A 24,886-nucleotide genomic window follows, 5' to 3' on the forward strand; every position below is an offset into this window, starting at 1 on the left:
CATCTTTCGACAAATCTGTCCGCGGTTCCTATCATAAACACACGTTGATCTCGCACTAGCCACTTTCGCAAGGAAGCTTTTTGAGCTCTGCAGTCGCATTTGCGCCAACACTTTCCTCGCGCAGTTGCCCGAGTCGCGCACTTAATGGCACGGCGAAGAGAGAGTCGGGAAGGAGTCTGCGCTGTAGAACGTGAGCGTGCCACCGCGGGGGCCGTGACGTCACTCCTCGGAGCACGCATGTTATCTCCAGCTGGGTGAGACGCACGGGGTAATGTTTGTTAGGGGGGAAAGAGAAAGGACGAGGAGACGAAGGTTTTGAGAAACGACGTCCAGTTTTCTTCCCCATCTTTGCAGGATTAGGAAAAAAGGTAAAGGGCTCAACTAAGGAAACCGAAAAGCGCTCACGCGATGGGAGAATGGCCGTGGCCACGCTCGAAGTGTTCAGGTGCTTAAAAAACCCGAGGTTAGTCTTCTGTTCCCATCGTGTCGGCCCGGGAATCGCGCGCCATTAGGGCCGGTGGCGTTGTGCACGCGCTAGGATTGGCAGGGAAGTCGGTGCCAAGTTTAACACGGAGGCCTTCAGTCACGAGTTGCTCCCCGACGTCGAGGAGCATTCGAGGCCCCTGTTGTCTTCGACGGATGCGAAGACTTTAAAGTTTTCTGCAGCCGTTTGCTGTCCATGTGCTGTAGGGTTAAGTTGAGAAATTTAGCACCACAACAGAAACGCGTCGAAAACACAGGAAGTGGCGAGGCTACAAGCAACGCTGCAAGCTAACTGGACAAATGGATCGCGGTCTCTTTTATCACTGCAGGTTTTGGATACCGTTACTGGTTATACGTTCTTTCAGTGGTCTCCCAGTCACATAAGAGTAATTTTAATGACAAAAAAAAATAATTTACTTGAAATTAAAAAAATTAATTTCATATTTTGTAATGAAATTTGCATGCCTAAAAAAGATGTAATATAATGAAGCCTTTTCTGCACCAAACAGTTCTATTTAGCAGATCATAGGGGGCGTGGCTTATGATGGATTACATCAGCGCGAACGTTTAGCTAGGTAAATTGCCCCGCATTATTATTGATGATCTATAATTATTTTTGTGGTATTCATTTTAATTGTTGACTTTAAAATAAATTTTCAGAATGTGCTTGTTTATAAAAAATAAGTTTGTATAACTTTTATGAATCAGCATAATTTAAAATTTGCATTAACTTGATTAAAATTTCCTCCCATAAACGCCCAGTATTTTTTTACCCAGGTACGCTTCACCCCAGAGTTTAGTGTGTGTGTGCTCTGGAAATGTTTGGCTAGTGATGTCAATCTGATTCTTCATTCCATCTCTGGCAGGTTGGTCTAAATGGTTGACTGACATTTTTCACAATATCCTGACGAGCAGCTGCATAAGAGTCCCCCACAGGCATGTTATGTTTGCTGCTTTTGGAATGAAGTAAACAAGATGCATCGCTCTTCCATGCAATTATGTGGCAAAGCAAGCAGTAGTTCAAAGAGATTAATCTTATATTCACTTAGTCACAGTGATGATGCGAGATGCTTCTGACTGTTCTTCCTCTTAGAGGTTTGCAGTAGAAAGGTAGAAAACGAGTGTAAGTTGGATCATCTGTAGCGGGTGGAATCTAAAATGGGTTGTGATGTCATGGCGAAAATGCCAAGTTAGCAATGATTTTGGGGATTTGTATCTTGACAGTTACACAAAATAGCATATATAATCCCACACATTGAGGTATGGGAGCATTTGGCTCCATCTGTTAGAGCAGCCTCCTGTCCATAATGCAGTACATTTATAAGTTAGGGTTTTTTTTTTGTCCATATAGCCTCATAACTAATGATACTGTGGTATCTTTTGAAACTTGGTTAAGCCTGTCATGGTCTTAGTTTGAAATTATAAAACTGCAATTGAAATACTAATTATGAAAGTGATTTTTAATATACTTAGATATTATGAATATTTACGTTTTAGTGTATGTCAGCTCTCTGAGACTTCTATGAATACATTTAAATTGCTACTGGCATGTCATCTTGAAATACTTGCCTCCATGTGTGATGTAAAATCATTTGATTTGGAAATGGCATGACTGACAAAAGGCATTCTTCAGTCTAGTTAAAAGGACTGCATTCTTTCAGTCTTTATAATTGTCCTGTATGGTGTATACGGTACATTTAGTTTTTATTTTGTAGTACTTACTCTACATTTTTTCTTATATGAAACTGTGTATAAAACACGTTATATTGCATCATAACAGCCCATCTGGCATTAAATGACCTTTGAAACATGGCAACCTTATTTTTTTTGAGGGGGGGGTGAATTCAATAGTAGTTCACAATTTTCTTGGTAAGGTCAAACTAACTTTCCTCCCCGATTGTTCTCCGTCTGTCTGTCTACTTATATATCTTTCTGTTTATTTTAAAATATGTATTAAGCTGGATATTTTACTGGAATCATTTAAGCTGCACTCCTCTGTGTACTTGAGTCTTTTGGTTGAAGATCCGCGTTTTTAGCTACCATTCTGCCTATGTGGATTTAACCTTTTGATTTAGTAGGCCTAAATAGTACCCTAAAAACTAGTTGTAGTTCATTTTAAAGATCGATTGGGTGTAAAGATGCTCATGCATGAGTTTGGGGCGGAGCATGCCTGTCCGTTAAATCATTAAATGTTTTTCGGCTGATCCACCAGAAAGCATAACATTGTGATATTCAAGAATGGAAGGATTACCACTGATTTGCACAATGAATCGAATGTTGTGAGCATTTATGTGAAACTCTTGGTTTTTAGTTATCGCTAGATGTCATTTCCTTCTAGTCTCGCAAAAGCATTTCCCATGCGACATGCTATGCTATTTTAACTCTATTAAAACAATGGCAAGTATTGTGGTTTTGTTTTCTTGACAGGTTTCAAATACATTCAGTATATATAATAGTTAATCTGCAGTTGCCTACACTTCACATGCAAGTCTGTTCAAGAATTGTGCAGACGCACACACTAGTGCAGTTCTTAATGTATGTCTTGTAAGGGGTCGACATGAATACCCATTTAATGTCCTTCTGGTTCTCTCTTCAGCATGGCGTTTAAGCAAACTGGCGGCACAAGCTGAAGAGCTTGACACCCCCCGAAGGTTTTCTGTCATGGCTGCTACTGAGAGTCAGGCTCTAATGGTGCTCAAGGAAGAGGGAGCGGCTACCCCTGTAACCACACCCACCTCTGCTGCCACACCCCTGGCTTTCTTCGTTATCCTTAAACCGGGGCACACTAGCGAAGGAGGGCAGGACCAGGGCATCCTGGTGACCAACCAGGAAGCCAACATGGCAACGACGTCTACCCAGGCCACACCAGCGGCAGGTCAATCTGCTTGTGCTCCCAGCCTACAGTCGGACATATGTTCCACCATGGCTGATCCACATCCAGAGAACCTGCCGCCGGAAACTGTCTGTAAGGGTGTAAGGGTCACTCTGGACAACAACAACATGTGGAATGAGTTCTATCGCTGTAGGACAGAGATGATCCTCACAAAGCAGGGCCGCCGAATGTTTCCTTACTGTCGATTTCGAATTTCTGGCATGGAACCCTTCCAGAGGTACATCCTGGTGATGGACATCACCCCTATGGATAACCACCGCTACAAGTGGAATGGGTGGCAGTGGGAAACCAATGGCAAGGCTGAGCCTCATGTGTTGGGTCGTGTGTTCATCCACCCAGACTCCCCATCCTCCGGCCACTATTGGATGCAGAATCCAGTGTCCTTTTACAAGCTGAAGTTGACCAATAACACACTGGACCAGGAGGGCCACGTCATCTTGCACTCCATGCATCGTTACCTGCCCCGGCTGCATGTGGTGCCCGCTGACAAAGCCACAGAAGTCATCCGATTGAACGGCCCCAACGTATTGACCTTCACTTTTCCCCAGAATGAGTTCTTTGCTGTAACAGCCTATCAAAACCTGCGTATCACTCAGCTAAAGATAGACTACAACCCGTTTGCCAAAGGCTTTCGTGATGATGGCTCGTGTAGCCGACCCAAGCCTGACTCTTCTGAAATGGGTTTGGAGCTCTGTAGGCCTCCATTTGGCAGTGAAGAACAGCAGACTATCAAGGTGAACCAGCAGCACTTGGACAATAGTGATGCCTATGATTCTTTTGTCATGGATAAGGAACTTTTCCCTTCAGCGGATTTTGGCACTGAGACGCTTGATAATGGCATATCTCCACCAAAAACAGCATTTGCAGACAAAGACCGCAGGTGAGAAAGTCATGTATTTCTTTGTTGTGACCGTCTCCCCTAAGTCTGGGTGTTGCCTCTCTCATCTAGGGTTATAGATTTAATTCCCACCTCTCCATTGTATCTTTGCATGTTCTTCCCACAGTCCAAAAATGTATAATTACCATAATTAAGCAGTAACAAATGCTTCATCTGTAAGCTACTAGCGACCTACAGGGAGCCAATGAGTAGATTTCAGAACACTTTTTTTCGAAATAGGATAAATTAAAAAGCATTTCTTCTACATGTTCATTGAGGCACTACAAGGAATTTCACATTGTTTCTGACAGTGAGTGCTGCTATTGCGTGCTGCTATCCTTTCCCCTGTTGATATAGTCTTGCATCACACATGCAGCTCCAGAGATTGTCTGTGTAGAAGTAGCTCTCAGGTTGAAGATGCCTGTGTCTTCAGCTTGCTTGTAGAGTATGATAGTGTCGGTGTGGGTCTGTCTGTCTGCCCTGGGATGGACAGGCATCCTGTCTATGGTGTTCCTTGTGCTGCCTGGGATAGATTTCAAGCCCTCTGACATCAACCAGGATGTAAAAGCACAAAGACAGTGTGTGATAGGGAGGACACAGGTGGTGTTTTTCACCACTTAAGCCACACATTTGTGTGGGGCCCCCTCTTGGTCACAAACAGTCACCACACTATGTATTATGAACACATTCTATGTTTAGAAGATGGTGAAACAGCATGTTATGCTAACCAGATAGCCATCTACCATCTTCTGATTATACTCTACGGCTATAAAATTAATTTAATATAGGAATCATTAGGGGTGTACTGGACAGAGGCAGTGGGGGGGGGGGGGGGGGGGGTGAATGTCTCTTGAGCATTTCTCCAGAAATGGAAAACTTGTCTCTGGGAAAACAATGCTCTTCTAGAGATGCTATTGTATATCTGTATCAAGTTTTAGCATTAGTGGTTTTTTTAATGTAAATAATAGTATAGAGGAGTTTCACATATTCAGTTTTTCACCTATCTTGCTGTACCAGACTGGACAGTAACATTCTGGTTATTGATTTTTTTTTTCAATACCATCTTTTTTGTGACTGTCATGAAGGGTTCAACCCTCGCTCCCTGATCTATTGTTCCATAACAGTAGAAAGAGTAGTGTTTTGTATTGCATAAAAAAATGTGAAGGCAAATAAATATATAAAGTCCAGTTCTGTCTGTTTCAGCAGATATCTGGAAGAGTCTGAAAAGACAAGTGTTGTATTTGGTTTGCGTTCCTTATTGGAGAAAATTAATTACGGCTGGACACAGTGTTTTGTTTTTTTTACGCAGCCATTAAAAATTCTGCATATTGGCTACTTTCACCAGTGTTATAACAGGATTAAAAACATACTTGTTTATAAGACTATTTTACTCCTGACCTTAACTGTTAAAGTATTTACTAACCGTTAGTCTGGAGCAATTAGTGTGTAAATTGTTGAAATTATAATTACACAACTTTTAAAAACAAATTAGTCTTGTAAGCGCCCTTAATAATGTCTTAAGGGGCCTAACATTTTAAATATAGAGCTTTAAAGTTCTTCCTCATATTTAAAATTATTTTTAAAATGTAATATTTAGGAATATTTGTATAATTTAAATTCTGTTTATCCATTCCAGTGCCATGACGAGCTTAGAGTCTATTTCAGGAAGTGCAAGGTTATTGGCAGATGAGTTCAGTCACTCATTTCCATTACACAACTGTTTTTTTATATTCCTATACGTAAAATGTTTTTCACTAACATTTTTCTGACCTTGTTCATTTTTTTTTAGTTTAAAAGGAGTTAAAATAATTACCAATAGAGGGTATTGAATCAAGCATTTTAAAGCATTTTTGGGCTGTCACTATTGATTACATCAAGGTTGCCCAAACAGTTGATCGCTATTAACCAGTCGATCTTGGAGTAATTCTCAATCGATCGCGAAGTGCGTTGCAACTTGCAAGCATCCATACACCTGCACGAGCACGCCCATTTTTTAGTATGCAACTAATTGTGTATTGTAAACATTTAGCACATTAATATGTCAGAAGCCAAATCATCAAAAATGTATAATTTTCATTCAGAGTAGGAAGAGGATTATTATTTTGTTTGCTCAAAGTCCATATGTCTTACATGCAATGTGAGCGTGGCTTTACCGAAGAAGGGCAATTTGGAGCGGCATTTCAAAACGGTGCATAAAAGCTACGAGACCGAGTTCCCTGCTAAAACAGCCATACGCACCCGAAAAGTGCGAGAACTGAAAAGTCAGTTATCAGCCCAGCAGTTAGTTTTTACCCAGCTGCTTCTTCCCATTGCCAGTGGTCCTGCTAAGGTAGAGAAATACATTTATTTACACTTTTTCAATTTGGAGAATTACCTGGACTTGTCTGTATTTGCTGTGTGCATTTTAACTATGTAGAAAGGCAGTAGGGAGAGTAATGAGAGTAAAAGAGTAATAGCTATGGCTCCCTATTTGAACTGGTAGATCTTGGCACACTGGCCACTAGAGAAGTAGATATTGAGTTAAAAAAGGTTGGGCACCCCTGAATTGCATCAATAATCATGTAATGTTCCAACTTTAATCTGTGGATTCATCAAATCATTTTTAATTTGTATTATAATGGATGTATTGCATTTGCAGCAAAGCATGAACAACCCAACCACTGCGGGGTCACGAATACGGTTAATTTAAGACTCTCCAATTCACTTAAGTTGCGTGTTTCTGGGAAGTGGAAGGAAACCGGGGAACCCGCCAAAAAGCCACACCCACACGGGGTGAACATGCAGACTCCGCACCCAAACCGCTACTCAGTGTGCTACCATGCCCCCCTGACTGGCTTGTCCAATGTTAATATCGACATGGCATTTTTGGTCAGTCATGGATAACAAATTGTAGCAAGCTTTGCAGTTTTTAACAATTGTTCCTTTTGAGAATAATCTAGTATATGTATAAAAAAAAAAATAAAATCAGTCTAAAGTTTATCGCTTTTGCATGAGCTCTGCATGCACTTTCTGTAATGATCATAATCATTTTCGCCCTTACTGTTCATAGACCATGTGGCGCATTTGTGGGAAATAAAAAATGAGCGAAGTGGAGAAAAGCAAACAAGACCTGGTCACGAAAAGACACTCATTTTCTGATGTATGGAAATGGTTTATATTTCATAGAAACTATTGAGCAAAAGGGAATGATTTTTCGGCAGTGCTTTGTGTCTGTTGGTGCAACTAATGGCAATACCACAAACGTATGTGGCAGACTTTGTTGGTAGATAAGTTCTATTTCACTATATAGTTCATTTTCAACTGTTCAATATTTGATGTTTGTATGATTTTTCAGCCCTACTTAAAACACTATACTCACAAAAAAAAATTATATGGTTAATGTGTACCGTATTTAAGATGGTGTGGTTAAGTGGCAGGGCTAAATTTTTGTTTTAGCAGCAAGTAGTTTGACAGAGGAATTGTAGAAAGTAAATTAAAAAAATATATATTGCATAATGTCATCATGCAGTGCATTATGGGGTAACCACATAAACCTATATGATTGCAAGAAACATTTTTGTACTCCTGTCATTCATGACACGTACAATATTCACCCTTTGTGATTATTCTAAATAACCTTGGTGATTGGTTTGACATTTAAATATGCATTATAACAAACTTTAGTCTTAATAAAATTATAAAAAAATTGACAAATTAGGGTTGTCAATTGATTAAAGTGATGACCGACAGGCTAGCCTACTCTGAGTGGCTAAATGGCACATATTAGTGGCTAAGCATTATTGGCTGAGTCCGTCACACCTGAAAGTCATCTATGATATATTTGCTTGCATTTGTGCTGTGGTGATATTTTTCTGCTTTGCGACACTGATAGATGACTATTAATTCGCTTCATCCACACAACTGATGGCTTTTGCTCATTATTTTTACCTTTGTGCGCTATGTGCCATCTCCCTTCCGTCATATTGCAGAGTAATTGAGAAGGATAACTTTGATAGCTTCAATTAATTGAGTTCAAGTAATTGTGACAGCTCTGTGCATTTCTGTTTCATTAACCAAAACGGCTACAAGTTTATGTGCCATTTGGCTGAAGAGAAATTGTAGGTGGAATGGCTATTGCACGAAGATTAAAAATTCTGCTTTTTCACATTCCGTTTCGGGGGCGGCATGGTGGTGCAGTGGTTAGTACTGTTGCCTCACTGTTGCCGCACACCTCTGGGACCCGGGTTCGAGTCTCCGCCTGGGTCACGTGTGTGGAGTTTGCATGTTCTCCCCATGTCGTCGTGGGGTTTCCTCCGGGTACTCCGGTTTCCCCCCACAGTCCAAAAACATGCTGAGGCTAATTGGAGTTGCTAAATTGCCCGTAGGTGTGCGTGTGTGAATGAATGGTGAGTGAGTGTGCCCTGTGATGGGCTGGCCCCCCATCCTGGGTTGTTCCCTGCCTCGTGCCCATTGCTTCTGGGATAGGCTCCGCCCCCCCGTTTGTGGCGCTTTCATAGTGTGTCATGGTATTTTTTTTCTTCTTCTTCTTCAAAGTTCACCATTACCACAACAGCAGGTGTCTACATCAGTAAAATACGTTTCAGAATATTTATTTTTTATGTATTTTTTTTGGTTACATAAAATCGTTTACATTTAGTTTGATAGTATTACTGACGTTACTTATTAAAGTATATTCAGCCCAATAGCGGCATTTCCTTAACTCTATTCTAGGCTCTAAGAATTCTCACTAATATTAGATTATTGTGTGTGTGTGTGTGTGTGTGTGTGTGTGTGTGTGTGTGTGTGTGTGTGTGTGTGTGTGTGTGTGTGTGAAATATAGTGACATTGATTATAACTTTGATTAAATTGATTATAATATATTTCCCTCATACAGATGTTTATTGATTTATTACTGTATATTAAGCTTGGTGACAAGATGTTTGCTTTACCGGTATGATTTTTATAATTATTACTTTGTAAAGGTGCACCGATTAATTGACAGTCCGCAAAACTACCAAATTAGTTGCCGACATGTTTCTTGCGCTAACTCAGTGTTTTGATACCACTCATTAGGGAGGAGTTACCCAAAGTGCGATGGTAGCTTTGGAATACAAATAGTGGTGTGGGAGCATTTCACGCTAAACTCCGAAAAAATAAATGTTGTCAGTTGCACAATTTGTAAAGCTGATGTGGGAGCACATCCTCTGCTCGAGAATCTGAAGAGGAAGCACGTCGGCTCACTGAGTTAATAGGACTTGTCTTGGTAAGTTAGTTATGCTAGTTAGCTAATGATAATATTAAGAACCTTTCTACTTTATGTTATGAGCTGTAACATTTTCTATTTTGAAATGCATATTCTCTTGAATTGTTAGAGTTGGATAAAGCCAGCATTACACCTAACGAAAAATTTTCATTGGACAAAATCATGACTTTTGCTGGAGTTGTAGCATGCTCCCTCCATCTTTATCATTATGCGTAAGGTGGTCACAATAACTGTCTTAAGTCAGTCAGTCAGTCTAGCATCTTGACATTCTCATAACTGTGTTTAGTATTATCGTGAGTTTTATGTTTTAGTTCATGCAAATAGTAACATGGACATTGTCAACAAGACATCTTGCCTCTCCTGGAAGTTCCAGGATTCTCCCGCATATTGATAGTGGCTCCCTGACTCCCATAAATGATATACAATATCTGGGAAATTATATTTTTCACCGCAGTGTGAGAGATTCTGCTTTGTATTGGCCTGTGCTGTTATACTGATGTCGTCGTGTATACAGTATAGGCTAATACAAAGGCGTGTGTGTGTGTGTGTGTGTGTGTGTGGCAGTGGTGTGGACTGATTCAGCATATGCGTGTCCAAGCGTTTCCATAATCTTGCCTTAAACAGCATGTTGACTTTCACAGATCTGTATTGAAATGGAGGATTGTAAAATTTAGTTGCAACAGAGTGTAGACGGACAGCAGAATGCACAAAGCACAGAATACACATTTCTGTCCTTACTGTTAAAATTTAAATGTATATGGATTGTTTGGTTTACTTGATTTCGAGAATACTGATGTAATTTGGTGTATTTAATTGCTTCTACTTTGCTTATTCTTGATTTTTTTATTTTTTATTTTAACGGAACAAATGGATATTGGATTTTTAAAAATCATTTGTATTAGCAGGAATGTAAGAGTGCATTTGAATAAAGTATTCAGCTTTGTTGTCTTAATTGATAGCAAATGCATTAAATAACCTCAAGCTAAATTTAACAGCTGATAGCTGATACCAAATAAGTGTTATTTGGAAAAGGGGGCGATTTCATCAAACTAATCTATTCATTTCAATAGAATATTCGATTCGATAGAATAGACTGTCAAAATAGTCATTTGTTGCAGCCCTTTTACCATCATAATTCCATATTAGGTATTTTGCTTCATCAATATGCATTTATTGGCTGATCTAATTATATTTCACGTAATTCAAATTTTCAGCCACAGACTGAAGCTATAAATACTATGGAAAATTGTATTAAGCTATAACCTAAGAAGTGTACGAACGTAACGGGTCCCCTCTCAATACACTGCACAGTGATGCATAATGTGTCTAGCAGCGAGCAATATTATATAATATCCTGTCTATTGAAGCATAATGGTATGATGTATATGAGGAATTCATACCACACGGGAAATTGAAACCAGTATACTGGATGAACCGATATACTGCTCAGCACTACGTAATATAAGCACAAATAAAAACCCTCTTATTCTCTTGCACAATATTACATTCCTGAAATATTTTCTACATGCATCATCGGGATAAATCTCATGCAGTCCCAATCTCGCTCCTCCTATAGCTTGTCATTTCTGTGTTGGTAACCAGCTATAGATGTAGTTCAGTAAATGCACCAATTTAATCATTGATCATTCACTACTTTTTCATGGACAATAATGTGACTGGGTAATTATCAGACTTGGTCAAATATATTTTTTGATGGTCATGAAGTTATCAACGGTGTCACAATACTCAGAACTTAAAATCAGAAATTCTACCCCCGCCCCCCACCATGGATCCAGTTGTATGACTCTATCATAGTGCCTAACTTTATTCATGATTCTCCGCTGGTCATGAAATTTCTAATTAATTTCAGAATGAAGTGTGAGTCTCCTGCTTGAACCTGATGGGACAGGGAAGATCTGGGGAAGTTTTTTCATTGCAAAATTCCCAAAGTCATATTTCCATAAATGTCACGTAGTACAATCTGCACTGCTTTTTTTTTAACTGACTTGCCTTAACTTTCCTTGAGAACGTTTTGTTTCACATTGACTTTTTAGCAGGAGAAAACGTGCTCGGGTCACTGCTTCTGCTGAGGCCATGCAGGCGGTGAGGCCAAAGCTGAGGAGGAGTGTCCCGGAGAAGAAGGATAAAAATGGCACTTCAGAGTCGACCGAGAGTGCGGAGATCGTTGTTAAAGAGGAGGAAGAGGAAGTGGAAGTTTTCAGTGATGATGCAGTTCCTCGAAAGTCGAAGTTGGACAGTTCTGCTGAACAGACTGGCGTACAGGTGGAGGGATCAGGAAACTGCGGGCCTGTGGTGGCTGAAAAGGTCTCTGTTCAGAGTACTGGCACTTCAACTCCGGATTCGGCTTTGTCCTTGGGCTCTACAAAGGGCGCTCCAGAGACTGGCACCTCTGGCAGATCCTTTCAGAAGAGTGTGCTGCCTGCCAATACGCATGACATCATTCCTTTGCCACAGCTCGCCCAGTTCCTCAAGGAGCGGAATTTGATAGTAAGATCCAAACCTAAAAATATGGACATTTCCCCCTCAACAGTGACTCCTACGCCGCTGCCTCGTGTCTCACCTCCTCTGCCACCGGACTCAGAACCTATGCCAAATGTGGCTAACCCTTCCGCTCCCGTCCCTGGGTCATCGGAGGAGCCTGGAGATTCTCAGGAGAATCTAGAGACACCATTCATTCCATCTACCTCTGAACCCTCGGTTGGGGTCCAGGCTGAGTCTCAGTCGTCACTGGTGAAGAAGAAGCGGAAATTTGGGGCAAGGTACCGAAGGCATGGCAAATTTGTCAGGCGCCCGGAGGTGGAGGGTGGTCCCACAGATGTCAACATGCAACCAAACCTGGAGGATGTGGAGGGCCTGCTGTTCGTGTCATTCACTTCCAAGGTATCACAGAAGATTATATGCATGCCTAATGAAAGCCTGAAAAATGGGGTTGCTATTATTCACTATGCTTCTTTGGTTTTGTGCAATTTTTCAAAAATATCGTTATATAGACAACAGGTGTACCCTCTACTTCACTGATTTCCCATTGGATTTTTTTCATCATATGTTTATTTCTTTTAACACAGATCTTTTCCCCTTACATATACTTGGATATTATATTGTGGAGAAAATATATTTCGGAGAATTGCCATCTGTGTGGTTGCCAGAAGTCAACAGTGAACATTGATGTGACAATTTGATATTGTCGCACAAGGAAAATTCCTCAGTTGCATTAGAGTGTAGGCATACAGAACACTTTATCTTCATTGCTTTTTATACTTTCCTGTCATCACCATAGGAAGCACTAAATATTCATCTTGGGGACCAGTCAGTCAGTAGAGAGGCTCCACCACATCCTCCAAAAGGCCAGGAATCTCCAGCAGATTACGGTATGGAGAGCAGCTCAGCCATCTGTTTTGAACGGACTATATTGTGTCTTCCAAACCGTGTTTTGAGTTTTTTACTGATCTTTTGTCATTCCTCCTTCCTGCCCCATACCTATTCTTGTGAAGGGTCTGAAACTACACAAGAGAAGATCATCCATCTCGAACAGGAACTGCTGCATGATCTGAAGCGCATGAAACACAGACAGGTGATCCACCCTGTCCTGCAGGAAGGTATATATAATGTCGCAGAGAATGGTTGTCTTGATTCTTAAGATTGCTTGTGGGTGCATGATGGAAACAATGATTTAAATTAATTTTTTTTCTTCAATAGTAATTACGGCTGATGTTTTGTTACTCTCCTCTTGTTTCTGTAGTTGGGCTGAAGTTGAACTTGCTGGATCAAACTCTGCCTATCGACCTGCAGTACTTAGGCGTGTGTTTGCCTTTGCCACCTCCATTTTGTCCTCCAGAAGATGGGGTCTCTGCTTTGCCCACCTCTTCTCCAGGTGAGGAGAGAATTCTTCCTTAACAATGATTTTGTTTTATTTCTTAATGATACAGAGCATATATTTATGTTTTTTGCATAGAGTAATTGACATTAAGTTTAGGTTATTAAAATTGTCATTTGTATTTAAGTATTATAAGTATAAGTATATAATAAATATTATTAGATATTTATCATTGGAAGTTGTAATGTTAGGTGCGATTTTGAGAATAATCACAGAAAACTGCTATTCATGTTTTTAAATCGATTTCACAAAAAAAATAATCTTTCCTCCGCTGTTGCAGATGGATTGTTCCCTTTTGTGTCCAGGACTGGGAAAACAACAGATTATACAAAGATCAAAGGCTGGAGGGACAAGTTTAACATCACCCCCGAAGTGTCGTCTTCCAAGCCTGAAGGTGGCATTATGCTGTCCTGCAGTTTTATTAACAGGGATGCATGATATTAGATTTTTGCCAATTATTTTTGATCTTGTTTTAGCCGATACCAATATGCACATTTTTGTATTTCATTGAAGGGAGGGACACCGTGCCTGTCTTGTACTAGAAACAACCCGTTACTCTTAGTGTGATGGTCTGCTTGTAAATAGATATAAAACAAGACCAATATTATTTGATTATACACTTAATGTATCATTTTACAAATGCTGGTTTTATATCTTGAAAAGTAAGGAAATTTTAAGTTGGACTAGATGCAAATTACATGCCAGTGCTGCATTTTATTTTTGGGATACACTGAGCTAATGCTTGCATGACATAAAGGAATCGAACGGCATTTCATAGAGTTTTTTTTTTCCTCTGTCATGCAGGCGTGGGGGGGTTAGACGCAGCCCTAAAGAATCGTTCAGCCTTCTGCAGCGACATGCTGGACGAGTACCTGGCGAATGAGGGCAAGCTGATAGACGAGCGGGCTGCCAACTTTTCTCAGAGTGCAGAATCCCCTGTAGTCTATCAGTTGCCTACCAAGAGCACCAGCTATGTTCGCACCCTGGACAGTGTGCTGAAGAAGCAGATCCCCAGGCCGGTGGCTTCCAGGTTCCCATTCAAGTCCGTTACTGCACCCAAGAAACCCAGAATGTCTCAGCGAGCCAGAACACCAGCAAGGCACAAATATTCTTCTAGTGAGAGCAAATCAAAGGCCACCGCTGTGTCTGGTTCACAGACCAGTACGATAACCTCTCCCAACAATGTGAATCAGGCCATCTCCACTTCGAGTCGCACAAAATCTATGAAGACCAAGGTGGGAAAGATTGCACGGTCTTCTGTGGGAAAGCCAGCACCCGACGCAGTCCGTCTCACGACCCCCCCCACGGCCCAGTCCAAGGCCACACCTGGCGCCCTCCCTGACAAAGTGAACGTGTTGCAGGACTCCAACCTTGTCAACCAGGGCTCCCCTGGCCTGAATGGGCGCAGCCCTGGCCTCTCCAAGATGCTGCTCAAATTGATGGACTTGGAGGACGGGGCCGTGTGGGAGGGAAAGGAACGCACCTGCGTCACGGAAGACCGGGCGGCGATCGCTCTGGCTGCGCTGCTCACGGCTCAGGTACTCCCAGCTCCCGTGCTTCACACAAGCTTTATAGGTATTTCAGCGTGGGATATTTGTCTTCTGTTCAGTGCATGCTGGGTGCAGCAGTTGCAGAACGTTTATATTAGGTGTTGTCTAGTCAGTATCGACTCCCAGCAAATATGTAGGTCGCATTTCTCCAGAAAGCTGTCTTCAGTCTGGGTCAACATTTCAAAAAGCTTGTTTGTTGTTGACTCCATCCATCTCAGTCCTGGTCACCCCCCTTCCTCTTTTCTGAGCATAATGGACTTTTCCAGAGAATTGGATCAGCTCACAATATGCCCAATATAAGAACTTCAGTTTATGGTCATTTGTGCTTCATGTGAAAGTTTCAGGCTTGTGGTTCTTCATCATGTAAGACATTTGTAGGTCTTTGTCTGCACCAAAGTTCCTCCTGCCCCCCAATCCTGATCCATTCCCAAAGTCTGGTCTACTTTCTCTAACTTGTTTTACATGCAATAAGGGTGTAAAGATGCATCCATGCATTGCGATGAATCGGTTATGAATGTGGTGATTCGAATATGTCAGTCTGTAACGTCAGAATCAGTAATAATCCATTCTCCTCGTGCTGCAGGAAGCGGCGAGGCCAGTGTGTGATTTTCCAAAATGTAGGATGCTGGGGGTGGGGGGGGGGGGGGTTCATTAATAGTCATAAATGGTAGCTGCTTTTGTCTAGGCTAACATTACTTTTTACTTGGCTAGCTCGTTAATCACCTCAGTGTATTGACCATTGCTACAGTAACTAGGAAAAAAAACATCTTGCACCTGCGTCTTTTGAGGCACCCCCCATTTGCTCCAGTTTACCCTTGAACTTACTGCTTGCAAGGTCCCTCTCGACAGTGCTTCTAGCAACCCCCAAACACTTGCTGCGATGATGTCACACACAAAACCTGTAATGTTCTGAGGAGATACGTGAAGCCTACCTGACACACCACTCTGGAGTGTTTGCTGCTGGGTGTCTCTCTTCGAGAGGTATTATAATTATGTTGTAGGACTTCATTTCCCAGTCATCTCCCAGAAAATGACAGGTCACTCCTAAATACAGTTCTGTAGCAATGCTGATCCAAACGTGTAGAGCTCTGTAGTCGGCTTCCCTGAGAGGATCTCTTGTTATGACCCCCTTTTGATGTCCTAATTCATGGCTATAAAAACATTAGCGGGGCCGTTTCCCTGCAGGGTTAGTCGTACCTGAAACCACCCTTTTAAGAGAAAATGGTAGTTAAACTCATCGGCCAACACAGAAGCCGCTTCAAGGGTTTTAACCTTTTGTTCGTTCAAATGTACTACTAAGCATTCCAGTAGACAGTCTTTAAATTCAAATCATGGTCAATGATTTTAATCCTTCAAAGTCATTTACTTTGCAGACAGCCACTTACGATCTGTTTTTCCCCCAATAGGAAATGCCATGAATGTGCATACCAAAGTCTTCCTGTAGTCTCTGAACTGCTGTCTATATGTTTCTGGCACCAGCTCATAAGTTTGCAAAACAGCTGCTTTTAATGTGTCATAGTGAGAGCTGTCTGATAGGGACAGAGCAGCACACTCTTCCTAAACTTTTCCCATCAGCTTGCATTTTGCCAGCAAAACCCAGATCTCTCTGGGCTGCCAAAGTGATGTTGCCAGGTGTTCAAATGCAGAGAAATACAAATCTACTTTAGTTTCTGTAAACGTGGGTACAAGAGTGACATACTTGGCGACATCCATCACAGGCACTGGCACGGCAGCAGGTGGTACTACAGGGATAGATATAGGAAGATTTTGGGTCACAGATGCATTCAAAACAGCTTTTGCCCTTTCAAACTCCAACTGCTTCAACCGCAAATCTCACCCTACTTCAAGCTCTAAGCTTTTAATGGAGAGTTTGTCTATCTCCATTTTCTGAGCCTGTAACAGGGTCTCGGCCAGTGTCTGGGCCGCATGCACACGGTGAGAACATTTTAAATGTAGTTAGAGGATGGAATAGTCTTCCTGTTAGTGTAGTGCAAGTTAAAACCCCGAGTTCCTTTAAATCAGAGCTAGATAAGATTTTAACAACTCTGAGCTATTAGTTGGGTTCTCCCCAAACGAGCCTGTTGGGCCAAATGGCCTCCTCACGTTTGTAAAGTAAATAAATAAATAAAAAGGTTATAAACGGCTTTTGCCTCCTTGGAGCAATCAACAAAGCAGTTAAGAAATATACCAGATTGGGGATCCCAGAGCTGGAATGAATTACCTAGAAATACAATAACATGCAGTATGTACAATAATAAGAGCAGGTATCAAAATTATTGGAAATGTGATCTTTTTACTGAATTGGCTGGATCTTGTTTTTAATGACTTCTTGGTTTTGCTGAGTCTTTTTCATTGCTATCTATGGTAGCACTTAACCAACGTTGAAGGTAGCAATAATTTTCTGGAATCTTTCATCCTCCCTCCATAGAAAGTGGCCACATGTCTATGTTGATATTCGCAGTGCTGTCAGTAGGCATCTTGAACTGCTGAGGTGCACATGGAAAAGTTTTCTTGGTATACATGTTGATTAGACTTTGCACTGTAGGACACATCAATAGGGGAAATTAAAATTTGCATTACCGCAAAGTAATGTAATATTGAATGACGTGATAATTATTTCAAATAATAAAATTAGATGTTTGTCAGTTTTATTGGTTTTGTTAAAATGCCATATACCCAAGTGTATTGTCTGGACAGTAGTAATATTTAAGTATAGTGCAAGGGAATTTGGATTTAAGTGGGAGGGAAAAAAATTGAAGTTTAAAATTTTTTTATTTAGATTATCAAAATGAATAGAATAATCGATTCAGTGAAATCATGATAGAAAGTTTAGATTGCTGATGCATTGAATCATTCCCTAAATGTGTCATCTAATTGAAACACCGGGGCAGAGGATTTACGCCCCAAGCATAGCATAGAAGTTAAATTGGTATGGTGATAATATGCAAGCCTTGTCTGACTCCTATCTTGAACCAGTAAATTTGACCATATTCACACGTGAGTCTGACTTTGTGTCCAGTTGTTCTTCATATGGACAATGAAACGTTCTGTTATGCCTCTGTGTATTACTTATTAATTTTGTGCAATAATGTATTCTAGGTCATTGTGTTACAAGATTGGAAACATTTTTGGTCAATGCTTTGGTTCTCCCATTGCTTCTCATTTCTCTAAGCATGTCTTGGTTTCTCATTAGATTCCTTTTTTGACTTATCGCAGGGCTTATCTAACCTTTCATTATTGAAGGTTATTTCACTTACCTGAAACTGCCAAGATATTTATTAGTTTGCCCTAAAGGTCTGTATTCCTTCTCTGCTTGATTTTAATCTGTCAGTTTTTTTGTACTATTTTGCTACATAATCACTCGAAGCTGGAACCTTTTTTCTCGCATCATACTGTGTGTGTATCACCGCACACATGGTCTCTGGTGTCTCTGGTATCTGAACTCAACAGATGCTCAGTTGTGCGCCACGCATCGACGATGAAATGTTGCTTCAGGAGTTTCTGTATTTTACGATATGGCACTTAGTAGTGTAGCATCCATCAGGGTCACTGTGTTGGAAGCTTTGGGCAAAAGGCCAGGGACATCCTTATTGTGACGTGTCATCACAGGCACACGCTCACAAACAGTAAAAATGTAGAGCCAGCTGAGGTGTATTCTGGGTGATTTTAACAGTTTGATCTGCGCTCATGAAGCACCTGTTGTTGACTAACCATAATCTGACCTGTTGTCTCAGGGCACTTTGAAGGGAAGTAAAGCAGCCAACAGGGTGATCAAGCGGCGGGCCCCGCCATGCCTCATTGACTTTTGCCGCCTGGGCTGCGTGTGTAGCAGTCTGGCGCAAGAGCACCGGCGCTTCACCCACTGCGGCAAGCCCGAATGCATGTTTGGCTGTACCTGCTTAAAGCGCCGCGTCGTATTGGTCAAGGCGCCACCGTCGCCCACCAAGAATACACAGGACCAAGGTGACCTCATCTTCTACGATGCACTTGAGGAGGAAGCACGCTCCAAGCCGAAGAAGAAGAAGAAAAAGAGGATGGCATACAGTGAGTGTCCTGAACAACACCAAGCACAGGTTGACTAGTAGAGGTTATATTTCCTGAAGCACTTTAGAACACTCCGACCTCCTTTAGAGAATACTTTGGGAAGAATGACCTCTATCTCAATATGCATGTGTTTTGGCATTGAAATTCATTAAATTTTCATTAAATTTTGTTTATAAAGCATATAATCCTAGGAAAACCATAGGCTTTGGAACGTCATCAAACCCATTTTAACAAAACATTTGTCATGCTGTGTCACCCACAATAGCTATATCCGAGCCTGAGCAGGAGTCGGAGCCGGCGGCTCGCGTGCAGACCCTGTGGAACCCGAAGGTGGTGGAGATTGATCCAGAGCCTCTGTATGCACCAACACCAGTCTCCTTCCCTTGGTCTCAGGTAGTGATTCGCCAAGAGTCACCTAGCAACCTTGTATCCAAAGAGGTAAGAAGGAGGAGCTGTTCAGTCCCTTCCCTCACCCTTCTTTGCTTTCATTGGGCTACTCTATCAAACCACTATTGTGTTATCGTTCAAATTAATTTCCACGCCACTCAAGGTATTGGTGGAAATCGGGTTCAGTCTTGAACACCTGATCTCTTCCAATGGCGCAGGTGCCGGAAGAGGAGAAAGATCCGGTGTACCGCTACTTTGAGAGCATGATGACATGTGCTCGTGTTCGCCCATTCAGCAAAGCCCAAGCCCAGACAGCTGCTGTGCTATGGAAGTTCAAGGTAACACCCACAGCAGGAGTCTTAATTTTTATGGCAAAAACAAGATTATGCTTCCCTTAAAAAATGTACCTTTTAGATATGAGCGCTATTAAAAGTGTTTTCTCTTCTTGTCTGAACAGGAAGATGATGCCAAAAACACTATCTTGATCCGCAAACCTGGTAAGTTCTTTTCAGCATCTACTCTCGCAGGCTGAATTAATTCTTTAAATTACTGCAAGAGAATCTCTTTTGTGACAAGCTGATCTCTTTTATGGTGCATAGGATAGGAATAGAATGGATTAAACATCACACAAACATGAAGTCAAACTTGGCAAATGATAAACCCAAATGAATAGCAAAAAACTCTATTTGGGTTCTTGGGTTCAAGCTGTAGATATGATTTATTGCGGAAATGAAACACAATAAATGAAAACACATTTCTTTGGGATTGAGGTACAGACGGAATTAATCAATATGAAAGACCCATAAAGTGTTACATGATATCTCACTTTGCAGGTAAAAACCAGAAGAAGCCAGGTGAGACCCAGCAGACCACGTCCCAGTCAGAACCTGTGAAACGCTTGGAGATTGTGTCTGAATGCCCCTGGGAGAAAAAGACAGACAGGAATCATGTCCTTCGGATCATTTGCGAGTACATGGCCCAGAACCGGCTGTCCCACTCCTTCCACGTTGGTCCCTACCTCGTTAAGCCAGTCTCCCAGAGCTCCCTGGGCCAGGACAGCACAGTCACCTACAAGGTGTGCATATCCCAGCTCAAAGATGGTGGAGGGGAGGTTCAAGATGAGGACTGGTACACAGAACTGAGCAGCAAGACCAAAAGTAAAGAGAAGTGCAAAGAGGAAGGTGAGGAGTGGACCAGTGCATCCAGAAGCAGAGTTCTGCCTTTCCTTACACGTGTCTCTCCTGCTGGTCTCCTCATTGCCAACAAGAAGCAGCCAGGGGTTTCTACCCAAGGGCACATCAAGGTAACATGGCCTGCTAATTGATGTTAGATTGGATACTGTTTTTCTGTTACTTGCACTTTAGCTCTTTCCTATATGGCAAAACGTCTCCTCTTGACCACCTGCTGTCCTGAATCACTTCTGCTTATACAGGTTAATGGGAAATCGTACCCACAGGCCAAGCTACAGCTTGGTCAGATGGGAGCACTACATCCTGCAAACAGGCTGGCCGCTTACATCACCGGCAGGCTGCGGCCTATAGACCATCAGCCGTCCGGCACGGCCTTAGGCGCCGCTAAGTCACCTAACCACCTGCCTCTGGGTGGCTCCATGGACGGCGATTATACACTACAACTGCCACGCATGCCAGTAAACAGCCTGTGCAGCAGCACCACCACCAGCAGCACTACAACGACCACCACCTCGGTCATGGGCAGCGGCTCTAGTCCCACTGTCGCTGCAGTCCTCAAAAACCTGGGTAAGTACTGATCAGAGTCTGCATTGGCAGATCACTGAATACCTCAGACTGTAAGGTGAGGTTATATTTTTATTTGGTCAATTAGATTTTTATTAATAAAAGTGCATTTTATCTGTGGTGAACTGGGGATGCTTTTATGAATCTCTGGTTTCTCTACCATACATGTCTGTTTTTATATACAGTATCAACAGAAGTTTGAATACACCTGCTTGAAACCACAATTTATATCATAAACCTATATTGTTTAATAACCAAAGTAAGTGTGTTTTATGAACTAATGATGCAGAATTTCAAGTGGATGGATGGATGGAGACACCATATATTTGTAAGGTACAGAAAGGATGTGTTGTAGGTGTGGCAAAAATGGCATATGTGGTATTTTTGTTTACAATCATGATCCACGTTATAGTCTTTAATATTTTTTTTTTTTACTAACCAACCCAATTAGAATGTTTCCTAAAGTTAATTAACCTTTAACACTTAACCAGCAATTCTGTCCTTAAAGAAACACTGCTTGTAGCAGGTAACAAGTTAAAAAGTAATGAGTAACAAGGACCAAAATGTAACACTTTTACTTCATTATGTAATGGCACCTATATTTTGAAATAATCTGCTGCATTTTGCAATTGACAGCTTGAGCGCGATATATAATTTCCCCAAGTTTCGTAAAGAGTGATTACATATTGCGGTAGTTATTCCAAAATGCAGGAATTGTACTTTTCATGATGAAAATGTAATAAGTGGTGCATTATGTAATAAATAACATGGATGCCTTCACGCTTTGTGGAGTTATTACATAGTGCGGTGTTATTGCATAATGCTAAGTTACGTAGCATAATATTCATAAATTTAAATACTGTATATATAAAAGAAACTGACTCGACACAAAAGTGATTTTTTGCTAAAGTCACAAAATTTCCTAACCGAAATAAACATTTATCACTTCTATCAATAACCACATTTATTTCATAAATCCACACTATTTCTGCGCAATCCAAGTAGAACTTTATTTGGAACCAATTCGTCCTCATCAGCCGTTACTGCATGACACGAGTGCAATATTTTTAGCAGTCTACTGGTATTTATTATATCTGTTGTTTTTATATTGTTAACATTACAGACAATACTGTGCTTTGTTTCACATCAGTCTGTTTTTGTTGTTGTACCCTCCAAACATGCAGGCATTGTGTGGAAGGCGTTATTATAATGACAGAAAGTGTTTAGTAGTGTACTTGTAACTGGGCATTCATTGGAAGCTCGGCCTCTCCACACTTTTTAAGAAGTCGATGACCCTCAATTGTGGGACGCTTTGGGTGAAAGCTTCTGCTAAATAAATGTAAATGTAGTGCGGTATTGCGATTCTTGCGATTACACTGAAGCACTTACTGATAATGCTTTGTTAGTGGTTTTTACCAACTCCATGGCAGTATCAACCAACATGGCTGTCTTAGCAAGTGTCAAAGACATGCCCTTCCACCCTGACTGCTGATTGGTTGGTCCTTCGTTCCTCACCAAGATACAACCACCAAAAATTCACTTTAAATTGTACACGGAGTATCTGGGGCAGAAGGAAAATGAAGGTCAGCTCAAAGTAATACTGAGGCTGGCATAACCTCCAGAACATAATCCCATAAAACTAGCCTGAAGAATTAATGCAAAGCAAACCATAGGGAGCCTGGCTCTCGGGGATCGGCTGAAGCTGTGCTGGGAAACGTGTCAGGAGATTACATAGTGTTTTTTTTTTTTTTTTTTTAACTGAATGTCTCATGTCTCTGAAGTAGTTTTCAAGATATTTGGTGTCTTTATTGAGGAATCCAGGACTGAGAGCATTCCCTTCTGCCTGGCTGTAGTACTCCTTTTGACTTTCACTTTGATGTATTTGTAGAAGAATGATGTAGAGACTCTTCCTGCAAGTGTACTCGAACTTTTGTCTAATTGTATATAAAGCTGTATTTCAATACAAAAAATCTTTAGCAAGAATTAAGGTTCAGATACATTACGTGATCAAACATTTGTCATGACTTGGTTTATCAGCAATGTGCAGTAAATTGGTAAATTTTATGATGAATTCAATCATAAAATGCAGCAGCATGTCTTGTTCCCAAAAAAGTAGAAAGCATGCGATGGTTTGCTCTCATAATGCTTTCCCTGAGAAAGTGTACTAAGTCCTGTGGTCAGCTACTGAGCACCTTTGAGCTCGCCTGTTTATTTAAAGGAATGAATTGCCTGAATTGTTTCTCTGTCCTCTCCCTGCCTCTAGAGGTACATTTTCTTTCGATTTTATTGCAAGAAATGGGCTCGCATTGTGGAAGCACACAATGAGCACAGAATGTTCAGGAAAGAGCTTCTTCGCAGATACTACGATGCCTTTGGCTTTTTGAGTAATAAGTTCCATCTGTCTCAACCTGTTATGATGTTTAGGAAAAGTGTTTATTCCTGTTCAGAATAGAGCCGAGTCATATGACGATGGTATTGACAAATGACGATATTAGATAAGAGTAACCTGGTGTTGATATCACTGATTATCGCCGTTGTCAGGGAAGTAGACTACACACAGAGCAAGATAAAAATGTGGTATTTGGCTTTCAGTTCAGGCTTCTAGTCTGAACTCTTTGTGATGCGCAAAGGTTGCATTGTATGTAAACGTTGGTCATAATGATGGTTTGAGGCTATGGCTTGCCATAAGTTTGTGAACCACTGCTTTAGACACTCAGCAAGTTTTAATGCCAACTGTTTAAACTTGTCTAAATATTGTTTTATCGTGTTCTCAGGTTTTGCAATCAGCTGCAAAAATTGAAGTGCCCTGTTTTGTGCTGCATGTATGCATGCTTTTGTCTGTGTGTGTAGACAATTCAATATATCTTATTTATTTTTTAGATATCACCCAGCCCTAGGTCAGGATTAACTTGAATGCTTTTAACTGGGTGCTGTAGACCATTAAAGTAGTCCTTCAGATTGCCGGTTGGGAAGAGCCCCAAATGTGCCCCACTTTTTCAGTTCTTTCAAAAAACATAAACCAGAATCACTGGCATGGATGAGCTGATTTTCAGTTTTTGCATGTAGTCAGTGGCTGAATTCCTCCAGTAATGCAGTGGCATATTAATGTGTATAAATTCGGCCTGGTTTTTCCCTTGCATGATTTTTAATGCCAAACCTCCCCCCCGTACTGAAGGCATTTCATTATGGAACAAAGCGGGAGTTTCACACATCAGAGGTTCATCACTTTTATATTCTTGGTCATGGGCTGTTGAATGTTATTGGTATAATGAATGACATTAATGTCTAAGCTTCTTTTGTCTTTTTGTCTTTATCCAATTCAAGCAGGTAAAAATGAGGGGAAAACCAGTATTCATATTAAATTTAAACATCATTAATTGGTTACAAGATGCACATTCTAATCATTAGTATTTGGCTGAAATATTTGATTCATATTGCACTAGCATGCTTTGTTTTTGAAGTATGCTTGCCTTCCATGTCAGCAGGTTAGCTGTGGACAGTCAGCCAGCAGAGCACAATAAATGGTGTCTAAGCACACTGCCTATGCTTTTCTCTTGTATGGGCAAACCCATATTTCCTTTCTTTCCAAGCTCCAGCCATTTGAGCCTCCCCCATTAAGGGGATAGTGTCAGTTGGTTTTGAAACACAGTGAGCTTCTCAGAGTTAGCAGTGTGTTCTGAATAATCATTGCCCTGTTTGGCAGGTAAGAGAATCTAAAACACACTTGTAAGGCTTTGTCATATTGACATTTATAAAGATAA

At 41.1% G+C, this 24,886-nt stretch overlaps 1 protein-coding gene across 5 annotated transcripts in view; it reads left to right on the forward strand.

The window, feature by feature from the left end:
* The first annotated feature begins 203 nt into the window (after positions 1-203).
* Positions 204-24,886, forward strand: part of mgaa (MAX dimerization protein MGA a) — a 37,389-nt gene continuing 12,706 nt past the window's right edge. For 2 of the 5 annotated variants that reach the window (XM_048974365.1, XM_048974369.1), the window contains exons 1-14: positions 204-445; positions 3,080-4,256; positions 11,550-12,396; positions 12,794-12,884; positions 13,008-13,112; positions 13,256-13,387; positions 13,671-13,784; positions 14,195-14,928; positions 18,675-18,984; positions 19,250-19,422; positions 19,590-19,709; positions 19,829-19,868; positions 20,205-20,674; positions 20,804-21,128. In XM_048974365.1, coding sequence (XP_048830322.1) covers positions 409-445; positions 3,080-4,256; positions 11,550-12,396; positions 12,794-12,884; positions 13,008-13,112; positions 13,256-13,387; positions 13,671-13,784; positions 14,195-14,928; positions 18,675-18,984; positions 19,250-19,422; positions 19,590-19,709; positions 19,829-19,868; positions 20,205-20,674; positions 20,804-21,128 — 4,675 coding nt within the window. In that variant the 5' untranslated portion in view covers positions 204-408. Of the gene's footprint in view, positions 464-1,248; positions 1,350-3,079; positions 4,257-11,549; positions 12,397-12,793; positions 12,885-13,007; positions 13,113-13,255; positions 13,388-13,670; positions 13,785-14,194; positions 14,929-18,674; positions 18,985-19,249; positions 19,423-19,589; positions 19,710-19,828; positions 19,869-20,204; positions 20,675-20,803; positions 21,129-24,886 lie in introns of those variants that run through there. The other 3 variants (XM_048974367.1, XM_048974366.1, XM_048974368.1) reach the window with 3 other exon arrangements.

This window comes from Brienomyrus brachyistius, chromosome 14 (assembly GCF_023856365.1).
Source record: "Brienomyrus brachyistius isolate T26 chromosome 14, BBRACH_0.4, whole genome shotgun sequence".
NCBI classification, from domain to species: domain Eukaryota; kingdom Metazoa; phylum Chordata; class Actinopteri; order Osteoglossiformes; family Mormyridae; genus Brienomyrus; species Brienomyrus brachyistius.